The sequence below is a fragment of the Zea mays genome, chromosome 6, assembly GCF_902167145.1.
Source record: "Zea mays cultivar B73 chromosome 6, Zm-B73-REFERENCE-NAM-5.0, whole genome shotgun sequence".
In the NCBI taxonomy this organism is placed as follows: Eukaryota; Viridiplantae; Streptophyta; class Magnoliopsida; order Poales; family Poaceae; genus Zea; species Zea mays.
Window position 1 is genome coordinate 25,226,397 of NC_050101.1, and position 11,619 is coordinate 25,238,015.

Consider the following 11,619-nt stretch of genomic DNA (forward strand, 5'->3'; position numbering starts at 1 on the left):
GGAGATAAACGCCCGGAGAGTTTCTCCAGGCTCCTGCCTCACTGCGTGGAGATGGGCCTCCACGCCATGCTGCTGATAAGCGCTGGCGAAGTTCGCTACGAACCTCGCGCAGAGCTCTTCCCAGGAGTAGATCGATCCTAGGGCAAGGTTCATGAGCCAAGTCCGGGCCGGCCCAGACAAGGCAACATGGAAGTATGTCGCCATTACGGTGGTGTCTCCACCGGCTGCCGTAATGGCGGTGACGTAAACCTGCAAGAATTCCGATGGATTTGACGTACCGTCGTACTTCTCTGGCAGGTGTAGCCAGAACTTGGATGGCCAAGTAGCCACGCGGAGATGATCTGCCAGCAGGGCGCAGCCTACACCGGCCAATGGGACACCCGCTTGGATCCGGGTGCCCGTTGGAGTCTGCGGTGCTACCGCAGCGAAGTCGTAGTAGAGGTTGCGACCCTCGACGTTTTGTCGGCGCTCACGCGCCCTCTCTAGAGAGATGCGGGCATCCTCACCCGCACACCTGCGGTTGAGTTCTGCCCGCAGGTCATTAGGCCTCTCCAGAGAGACCGGAGCATCCTCTCCCGCACGCCGGCGGTTGAGCTTCACCCGCAGGTCCTCGGTCGGTGTGGCCCTCACCGAGGGGGAGCGTACTGATGCCGACGCCTCATGTTAATGCCGGGATGACCGAGGCCTAGACCTGGCTGAGCCAGAATGCGCCATGCCGAGCAGACGGTCGACATTGCCCCGCCACTGCTTCATGGCCCCCGGCGAGGCCGTGGAACTAGGAGGGTGGCGCAGCAATTCTCTGGCCGCAAACAACGCCCTAGGCGCTGCCCTAGATGTTTTGAATGTCTGCGCGGGAGTGTGCTGCCGCGCAGAGTGCACAACAACGGCTGCACCAGGTGCCGGGAGGTTGGTGGCCCGCGGTGTGGAAGAGGCAGCTGCCTCCTCCACCATGAAATCCTCGGGCATGAAATCTTGGTGCTCCACGATGTGGACCATGGCACCGAACAGAAAAACAAGCAAAAACCTAAAGCCTAGGCCCCCTACTTGGCACACCAAATGTCGGAGAGGAAATTCTCCGGCCGGGTGGCAGAACACACCCGCCCTAAATCCTAAGATGAGGAGAGGCCTAAGCGTTTTGCCTGTTAGGTGGAAATGGGAAGAACACAATAACACACAAGGGTTTAGAGTGGTTCAGGCCGCCGGAGCGTAATACCCTACTCCACTGTGTGATGTATTGAGCTCGAGAGCTTGTATGAACTTGTGAGTTTGAGTGAGTGTATGAGCCTAAGTTGGGTCCGAGTGAGCCTTCCTTGTAACGCCGTGTGCCCTCCCTTTTATAGCTCAAGGGGGCACGTACAAGGACACTGAGCCCCGACATGTGGGCCCAGGGACAAATGGAAGGAAGCAACTAATGCCTGTGACGCCAGGGTGAACTCCGAACGCTGTAATGTTTGTGGCGCATACAGTGTTGATATGCCACCGCAGCTTCCTTGGTACGCGCGTGTCATGATGAGTGCAGCACATGTGGCAGCATGGGCGTATCGCCTGCCAATGGAATGGACAGGCACACCGCCTGTAAGATGGCCTGGTTGCCGTCCGTCAGTGGAGTGGGCAGGGCACATTTAATGCTGAGGCAGCACATCGCCTGCCAGTGGAGTGACAAGGCTCATTAAATGCTGAGGCGGCACATCGCCTGCCAGTTTGACAGGCGGCGTGCCTTACCCGCAATAAATGCAAAGGATGCGCGGCCTAGAGGCCTTACGGCAGGCTCCGCCTGCTGACTTACGTCACGGGCAGTGGGCCATGTGGCAGCATCGGGTCTCCGCCTGAGCAGGGAGCAGAGGCGTACACGGTATGGTCCGGACACGTGTCAGCTCCGGACCCCCGCCTGGCCTTCATTAAGGTCCGGGTACTGTTTGTCCCAGAATCTCGGGATCCTGATGTGAGTGGCCCGGACCCCTCACAGAGGGGTCCGGGACCCATCCCAGGGGTCCGGTTTGTACTCGTGGAAGTCCTGGACCTCGCCCGGAGGTCCGGCCTGTGTATACAGGGGTCCGACACTCTCCCGTGGGGGTCTGGACCCACTGTTGACACCTTGGAGTATATCGTCTTCTCTGGCCACGTGGCAACCCCGGAGTCATCCACGTGGTGGGGTTGGGTGCTGTTCACCACGTGACTAGAGATAGCCGCGTGGGCAACGTGTCTTCACACTATAGTAAGGGGTACCATTGTTCCAGGGTACTGACAACCACAAAGCAAGAACACAAGCACAAAGCAACAACACAGCTCAATCTCACTACAAAGGATGCTCATATCACTTTGATATGTTTCTCTAGTGTGTAGGAATGAAGTGCTTGCTCATGAGTGACTTGCTCTAGGGTCGAAATGTGGGTTTATTTATAGCCCCAAGCCCCAAAATGCCGTTGAGGAAGTTGCTGGATTTCTATTTAGTGTAGGGGCACTAGACTGGTCTGATGCACCATCGGACCGAAAATAGGAGCAGTTACTCTAGGATCTTGATTGGGCTTTTCCACCACCACGTGTCACCCGACCGTTGAAGTACCCATTACATGCCAGAAGTAGTTGTTACTTAGAGGTCTGATGCACCACTGGACCACTACTGTAGAAGGTCCAGTGGGTTTTTAATAAAAATTCGAGAACAACTTCTTCCCTATAGCCGAGGTCCAGTACATGCGCTATGCCGCCGAGCCAGCCTGTGGAGCTCTCTAGTAAAGTGGTTCGGGGCTCCACCAGACTGGTCGGTTGCACCAGGCTGCTAGACTGTTTTGCATGGCTCTCTGGTGAACTGGTCAAGTGCCCCACCAGATCGGTCCGGTGGCCGCCAGAGCGCTGAACTTGAGTGCTTTCCAACCAAAACTTCTTCTCTTCGAATTGGCTAACCTTGGGAGCTTTTCTATGACTTAGACAAACATATTTAGTATGTTTGACATGCCTAAGTCATATGTTCATACCTTTTAGCTAATCTCCGCTTTTAGGTTTCCTGTTACAACTCAAATACAAGTTGAGAAGCACTTTTTGCTACAAACTTAGTTAGAAAGCAAACCAAAGTGCTAGAAACATTCTAATAGATGTATGCAACATATTCAAAGGTTCAAACCTCACTGTTTTAGCCCTTTTCAAAATGTTGTACTTCCTGGTCGTGTTTGAGCTCATTTGGACTTGAGAACTCCAATTTGACTTGAGTGAACCTGTTCTCACAGACTTAGCAAACCAGTTAGTTTAAAATGTTGTGTTGGTCATTATCGTAGAACCTCCCAAGTTATAGGGCTCACATGCACGTATCTTTATCCTAAGGACCTCAAACGACTATGCATGTGTACCAAATAACTTGATAGGATTTGTTCGAGTGTCCTAAGGACCCCGTATAAACCATGTATCACCAGGATCGCAAAATTAAGTAAACACAACTGACATACCAACATTTGCAGCAGAAATTTTCTTTACTATCAAAAGGATTACAAGTTACAATAAGATTACATTGTACATATCGAAGTGACTACAAAAGTGATTAAAAAAGAATGACACTTTGAAATGTTATAAAACATTTGTAAGTTTGAAATACATCCTAACTTAAGTGACAATCCTCATAAAGAAACTACAGATGGGATATACTTATATAAGAACGCCAAGCCCACCGACACATCAACCACAATCAAAGCAAACTCATAACCTGTAACAACATAGGGAATAAAATCCTGAGTAGGCAATTACTCAACAAGACTTACCCGACTAAAGAAAAGACTCTCAAGGGTATGCTAGCTTAAAAGGATTCAAGGCTAAGCTTATCAAATTTCGAAGACTCATTTTTTTCAGAAAATCTTACTAGTAGGGGATTTTTATGGCAAAATTTTACTTCACAAGTTAAGCACTTTTCCTGAATCTAGATTTGCCTAATCTAGAGCAATCACTTGTCCTGATCTACCTTTATTTTAACAAAGATCATGTTTCACTTATTATCTACGATGAAGGTCGAAGATCCAGTCTTCATATTCGACAAGTAACGGTGATCCGAAACGATTAATACCTAACTGGGGATCTCCAACCACAAAACACATGCAACACTTAAGCTTGCATATATCAACCCGTATCTGGGTTTCTCAAGACCAGAATGGGTCCCCTCCACCCGAGAGCATAGTAGTATAGTACCCTACCATCCAGCCTCTTGCCAGGTGGATACACAATACTATGTTTGCATAGGCTTATGTGCTTGTGGCTGTAACTCTGTTAGAATTGTGAACAATGTATGTTATCTATGTATAAGAACACTAAATGGGCTAGGTTGTACTCTTTTTTTCTATCTAGAGTTTTCTTACAAGGACAAATTTTTAACTAGATAGATTTTTAATGAGACAGCTAATACACTAAATAGCTCATTATTAGGTTTTTTTAATATTTCAACTAGTGTTCTGTGTGTATGTGAATGCTTGTTTATTGACTGTGGCATAATGCTGGGGCTGGTCCGGCACTACGGGTTGCTCGAACCTACTGTACCATCACAACACAACTAAGGGCTTGTTCGTTTCCATAGGATTGGTGGGTCGGAACGATTTCTAACCGGATTGCTTCTCTAATTTATATAAACTTTGTTTAAACGGAACGATTTTAGGTGCAATCCGATACAAAACGAACAGGGCATAAGAGGTATTAGTGTCGTGTTAGATATTAGTACTATGGCCCTGTTTCAATCTCGCGAGATAAACTTTAGCAGCTATTTTTTAGCTATTTTTAGTCATTTGTAATCTAAACAGGAGAGCTAATGGTGGTAATTGAAGCTAAACTTTAGCACTTCAATTCATATAGCTAAAGTTTAGCAGGAAGCTAAACTTTATCCCATAAGATTGAAACGGGGCCTATGTTGGTATGACGACACGGATATTAAATGGGTGTCGTATCTTGGCAGCTAGTGCTATGCGGAATCGTGCCATTTATACCCTGAGTTTGGCCGACCCCTCGTTTCCCAATCTCACTCTTCCTCCCTCCTGCCTGCAAGATCCCGCGCTTCGCAGCGCAGCGCGTTCCATTCCAGCTTCCATCTGCCGCCTCCCGGCCCCCATCATGGCGCCCTCGTCGCCTCAACTCAAAGAACCGTCGTCCGCGGTGAAGCAGGCGTCGACGGGCCCGGCGGCGCTGCCCGAGCGCACAAAGAGGAAGACGTCGCCCTCGCTCCCCGAGGCCTCGGGTGCCACACAGCAGCCGGCCAAGCGGAAGCCGCCGCCGTTCCAGCGCGCGTGGTCCCCCGGCGACGAGGTCCGGATCCTGAAGGCCCTCGCCACTTACCGCCGTGAACATGGCGGGCGCCTGCCAACGCCGGTTGAGCTCTTCGGCGCGCTCGATGGCAGCCTCGAGAAGGAAGGCGTCGGAGCAAAGGAGCTCGCCATCAAGCAGCGCAGCTTCAAGCGCCGCTACGACCGGGACGTCATGAAGAATGCTCCGCCCGCCGATAAACACGAACGCCGCCTCTACCTCCTCTCCAAGCACGTATGGGGACGCGTTCCCCCTCCCAGACCACCGGTTGCCAAGGTCGGAAGTGCTACTCAAGCGAAGGGCGCCGGCGCCCAAGCAAGCAAGGCCGATGCCCAAGCCCAAGCCCAAGCAAAGAGCGCCGACCACCAGTCCGGCAAGGAGGCGCTGAAGCCCAAGGCCAAGACTTTGGATGAGATGCGCGAGCTGTATCCTTACCTGGTTGATGAGGCCACGATCCTTGTCGAACCGGCGGTGCTGGAGAGAGTGCTCCTCAACATTGGAGACATCGACGCCCAGGTGTTGGACAAGAAGATCAGGAAGGCGAGGAAGCAGCTCGCCGATGCCATCACGGAATCGGTGAATTTAACCACATTGTCCTCAATTAATTAATTAATTAATTAATTAATAATTATTAAAACTTAGTCACGTTACGCAAAGCTAGATTTGTGGTCTTCGTTTAATGATGATTGTGCTTAGAAAATAGTGAAAGCTTTTCTCGGTTCCCAGGTGGGGTACGGGGATGGATAAAATTTAGCTGATTAAGTTGTCTCAATGTACTGATTAGACCTGCAACATATGTTTGCGTAACGTGAAATAAAAATGTGGTAGCTGATATGTAAGTTTCAGCTTGCCGTTGCAAAATAAAATGCACAATAAAAGTTCCCATTGAGGGAAAGAAACTAAAAGGAGAGTGCACATGAGTTATTTATAAACCAATGAAAATTATTCTTTGAAAGGCACTAAGTATCTCTGTCACCCCTCATGAGACAATAAATACACCCAAATTTCCTTGAAAACACTTAATGATTGTGCTTATAAAAATATAAGCTTTTCTCGGTTCCCAGGAGGGCTATGGCCCTATGGGAATGGCCAAAATTTACCTGATTAGGTTGTCTCAAGGTATTGACTAGATCCGCAACATATGTTCCACTAGTACCAAATTACTGTGAAATAAAAACGTGGTTGCTAATTCAGCCCGCTGTTCCAGAATACAGAATTAGAGTTCCCGCTCTGGGAAAGAGACTAAAAGGAGAGTGCACATGGGTCATTTATAAACTAACTGATGATATTTGTTGTTTGGAAGGCACTAATTATCTCTGCCACCTCCACAAGATGATAGATACATCAAAATTTCCTTGAATGCACATTGTATCTTTTTTCCCTGTATGCTAGCTGTTTTCATGTGCTATGATATCAGAATTTTGTATGCTGGTACATGTTTCTTTACATTTGTGTGATGCTTGTTTATGCCTCAAACTCAAAAAATTGTCTCAGGGGTACATGCACGATGTGCCAAGTTCTAAGTGTTAGTGCTAAAGTTTCGGAATATACTGAAACAGGAATCAGTGCTTAAAGTTTCCTTGGGACTTGGGTAGTGTTTTTGCGCCAATAGTATTTTTTTTACTTATTTTGTATAAATTTACCACTCATGTACTATTCTTCTATGAGCAGGATAAGATATGAAACACTGACTTCTCAGGATATGTTTGTTTTTGTCCCAAATGGTTTTGAATTAATCAGACTACTGTATGCATGTCAGTGCGAGGATTTGATATGCTCGTTAACCAATTGCATCCTATGGATATGACATAATAAAATCACTAACTCCTTATAACTAAATACTGTTTATTATATTTATTGAGTTTATTACTGCTTTGTTTGATTAATTGATTTACAGTAGGCAACACACATAGTAAACTATTAATCTTCCATAATCTTGTTCAATTGTCAGTCTTTTTAAGCTAATGAAGGTACCTTGATGCCAATGTAGGCAAGGATTAACAACATGGAAGTGCCTACAATATTTCTGTTTACATCCAGCAAGCTTCAACCAGAAAAGTTAAGAGTGGAAAATGAGAATAATCTTTTGGTTGATCATTTGGAGAAAATGGATGATGTGGATATTTGTGCTAAACAACGATTGGCAAGAGTGGAACGTGAAGTAAAGGAGTTGAGACAGACTGTAATAGCTTACCAGTCTCAGGCAAAGGTAGAAAGTATACCACGCCATAATATTTCATCAGTAAAGGTTATACTTCTGTTTGCTTATCTGTGATAATCTCTAATGTATATGCAATTTTTGTTACTTCTCTCCGCTTTTGTCTATAGGGTATAATATGTGAATCAGCCAAGGGTGGCCTTCAATCAATTGTAGCTGAAAATCAGACTCCAGCCAATGTAACTGTCGTACCCCTTTTTTGTTTTTTAGGGCTTGTCTTCACATCATATTTTATTTTTCATATCAAGTTTCTGTTATTGCAGATACTACAAAAGAAGACAGAAGTACCAAATGACTTGATCCATAAAAAGAATGCGGCGGTTACATCAAAATATCATTGTGCCGTTCCCCACAATGTTCCTCCCAATAAGCCGGTATTCTTTCTTATCTTACATTTCCATGTTGACATCTAGGGAAAGTCATCAATTTGGTGAGAAGTCAAGAAGTGTTTGGTTTCAACACTAACCCGCAATAATTCTAAGTCTAAACTCAATGTTATAATATGACTCAGGGACATCCGTCTTTGCTTTGTAAAAGATCTTTTTTAAAAAATTAAATCTTTTAGGAGTGCAATACAAAAGTTTTATAGGTTATATCCTCAACATCTCCATTTCTTTTGCAAAGGCATAGCCATTTTGGTGCTGAAGACCAAAGCAACAATTACTTTTTTACCAAAGTAATTGTTACCAATAGGTAAATTCTCCTCCTTTAGTAGTGGAATTTGTCATCTCTTGATCAATGTGTAACAGAAAATGCAAGGGGTGATGTTGCCACCATCTAAGGCGTTTCCTGGTATGCCTAGGAAGATTGACAAAAGTCCGACTCCACGCAAAGCGGTCAGCATCCTCTTTTTTTTGTTATATTATTTCTTTTTCGTATATCTAAATTTACTAAACTTGCATAATTCACGGTTTACTTTTGTATAGAAGGAAATGAACCTTATGATGTTTTACACAAAATTTTTACACATGTTACTGTGTACTTGTAACTTATTAGTAGTTGAAAATGTTAAAGATATGTATAAGCATGCATATATTTGCACTCACCTTATTTGTACACCAAGCCATATGACCTTATTCGCCAAGCCATACAACCTATATAATGAATGGTCACCTCCCACAATGGGTATGTGGTGTAGTCGGTGGCAAGGAGCATGATTCTAGAGACCTTGTATTCGTTGACAAGGCAAAACTCCTTGAGGGTGAGTATGTTGTGTGTCGTGGCAAAGTTAGGCAGAATCGTGTAGTTGGTGATGATGTAAGCAGTGTTGGAGAAGTGAGGGTTGAGGATTTGAAGATTGCACCACTTCGGGCGGGTGTCCTAGATCCGTAGCCTCTGCTCGGTCTAGTGCCCTTGTCCCCCGTGCCCCTGATGGCAAGCTGAAGGGCAACGATGATCAATGCTGGAACAAAGGAAGGGCAACGCTGGAACACAAATGTGAAGAAGATTACAAGCTCATAACTCAACTGTGAATTTTGAGTTCCTAGCTCCCCCTTACCTTTTGGTTCTGGTGGTATTTCTAGCCTATCGGTCCTACTCCACCTTTATGTTTGCCCTTTGATGTTGAGTGTGGTGAGTCTCTAATTGGGAGTGAAATAATCCCTTATGAGCCAACCCTTTGTATAGAGTGATTTCAATCCCTGGATTGAAACTGCCAAACATTAACTCTAATTTGGAGTTAAAGAATCCCTTATGAGCCAACACTCTGTGTAGAATAATTTCAACCCTGGATCGAACCTGCCAAACGTTACTCTAGTCCCTCTTTTTATAAAGGAAGTGAGGAGAGAGATTATGTCAATTAAACCATGGGTCCCTCCAACTAGTACCCAACTACCCTGATCTTATCCTGGTTGTGAAGTCATACACAGAGCCATGCCTTTGGTCGTGGCACAGTGTCAGAGATGTCCTTTTGTTATTGTCATACCCGTCGTAACGGCGGGTGTGTTATATTGCCTCCATGGACGCTGGTGTCTGTGCCATTGGGTACGACATAGTTGGTAGTCGGTGTGGCCTTTTATACTTGATAATACTTCATGGTATTCTGACATATGCACGTGTGACTACAACGTTGATGCACGTACTGAATAGTGATCTTGAGTACTTTGCTGCCTAAGTCGTGGCGACAATGCACCTACCGGACTATAATGCCATACATTACACATTAAATGTGTTGTATGGGAGTCTTAATTGATATGTCAGTGCTAAGGACATGTCAACATGCCCTAGGAATAGAGTCCCTACTTTGGGGTCGTAATGTTGTCGGTGGGACACTGGGACCAGACTCATCCTTCCATCTTACGGACATGATTACACCTAGTCGTAGTTAGTCCCTTGTTCTTACGGAAGGCTTCGAGCCTCGATGGGTTTGGGGCTTGATCATTTATATTACGTGAAGCCAAAGACCTAGGGACCCAGGGGCTAGTAGAGGGCCTGCGCAACTAATTACTGTTGAGTGCCTTGAGGGACAATGGTCTCGACACCAAACTCCATGAGAACCCCGAGGCACGAACAACCCTGAGGACTTGGATTATGGGCGTCCTAGGGTACGAGGCCCTCTAGAAACTTAGAGGGTGTTTGGTTTGATAAATCATTCCATCTAAAATGAGGTGATGCATCATGTGTCCATTACTAAAATTTGGTGAGATGACCACATTCCTCATATTAGTACTAACTAACTATGAGAAATGAGACGGTGATGGATCAACTCATTCCATTCTACAAACCAAACAAAAAAGTGAGGGGTGAGAAGATGATGGACTAGCTCATTGTTCAAACCAAACACCCTATTAGATTATTATCCGATGACACCCAATGGCACTGGGGCCTTGTGCCTTATTCCAGTCTTGACTGGCACCGTAAGCGTAAGAGTGACTTGGACCTTAGAGTGTGCTGGGGCTGGGAGAGCCCTGATCCTCTAGTGGTCCTTAGTGGGACTTGTGGCGTAGATGTCATTCCTTGGGAGTGGCCCGACATCAAGTTGCTCAAAGGGTCAAGCTCCTACCCTGGCCTAGGATGATATCTAGTAGCTCCCAGCTGATGCAGTTTCCAGTTCATTTGTGTCTGTTAAATTCTCTGTCTAATTCATGTTTGCATTTCTGCATCTATTGAAATGCTACATACCAGTAGATTGGAGTTATTGTTTTGCACTGATTGATGCACAAGATCTTTTACCTTCAAGAAGCTATCATAGAAGTGGTTGTGCAGTAGTATTTGATACATTATTAATTGCACGCTTTGCACCCATCCTTCTCTACCCCCATTTATTTTCGTTAGTTTAGTTTAGTTCTTGGATTTGTCATGCCTAGGTGCCTCTCTGTTTGGAAGATTTCATGTTCCAAGTTCTGAGAACATAAAGCTGTGACATTGACTACTAAGAACTATGGTCCTAATTATTCTAATGTCAACGAACAACGTAGTGAAGCATTGTTTTGACATAAGTTGTTTGATGCAGATTTGGAAGGGGCCCATATGTTGACTAGGTTCTAAAGGCGACGACCAGGTTTCCCTTGTAACATAGCTCTACTGTGTGTTTGACTAGGTTTTCATTTTGGTCCAAGCTGCACATGATCCAGCACAGCAGTATGTATGGCTCGGACGGTTCTGGGTCTCATAAGACTACCGCACCCTGTAGTGGGTCTATATTTTGGTGAAATATCTGCAAAAAGGTTATCTAGATGTTGCAGATGTCCTGTCAAACTGATGACATTATTAGCAACGAGTGTCCTCTGGTGCACATGCACTAAGATTGTTGAACTCTGGTTGTAGTCCTAGTTAAGCAATGAAGCTCACATCTCATATGCTGATATAATTGTGGACTAGGATTACTATATTCTGTTGTCAATCAAAACCAATACAAGCAATCTTAGGAGCAGATCTAAACTGGAATTCTCAAATAAAGGTGCCAAGGGACTCAGGTTTCGCACAAGCTTGGTGCACCTCAATCGCAATGACCATATTATTTTACGGTTATACATATAACATTAGAAACAAGCTTTTACCATTTTAAATAACAATTGAACGCGTGAATCTATTTGCCACAGCTTTCGTAATCACGAGGACTATTTAAGACATTACATATGTCATCTTATGTTTAATTGACACTTAGAGGCAGTCGGCGCTTGTTATGAATGCTATTT

At 45.3% G+C, this 11,619-nt stretch overlaps 1 protein-coding gene across 1 annotated transcript; it reads left to right on the forward strand.

Moving 5' to 3' along the window:
- The first annotated feature begins 5,006 nt into the window (after positions 1-5,006).
- LOC100381403 (uncharacterized) lies at positions 5,007-11,311 on the forward strand. The gene is made up of 6 exons (NM_001174244.1): positions 5,007-5,841; positions 7,256-7,474; positions 7,594-7,662; positions 7,747-7,857; positions 8,233-8,319; positions 10,935-11,311. Exons 1-6 carry the CDS (start codon positions 5,077-5,079, stop codon positions 10,956-10,958), a joined length of 1,275 nt encoding a protein of 424 aa, NP_001167715.1. The 5' UTR covers positions 5,007-5,076; the 3' UTR covers positions 10,959-11,311.
- The last annotated feature ends 308 nt before the right edge of the window (positions 11,312-11,619 follow it).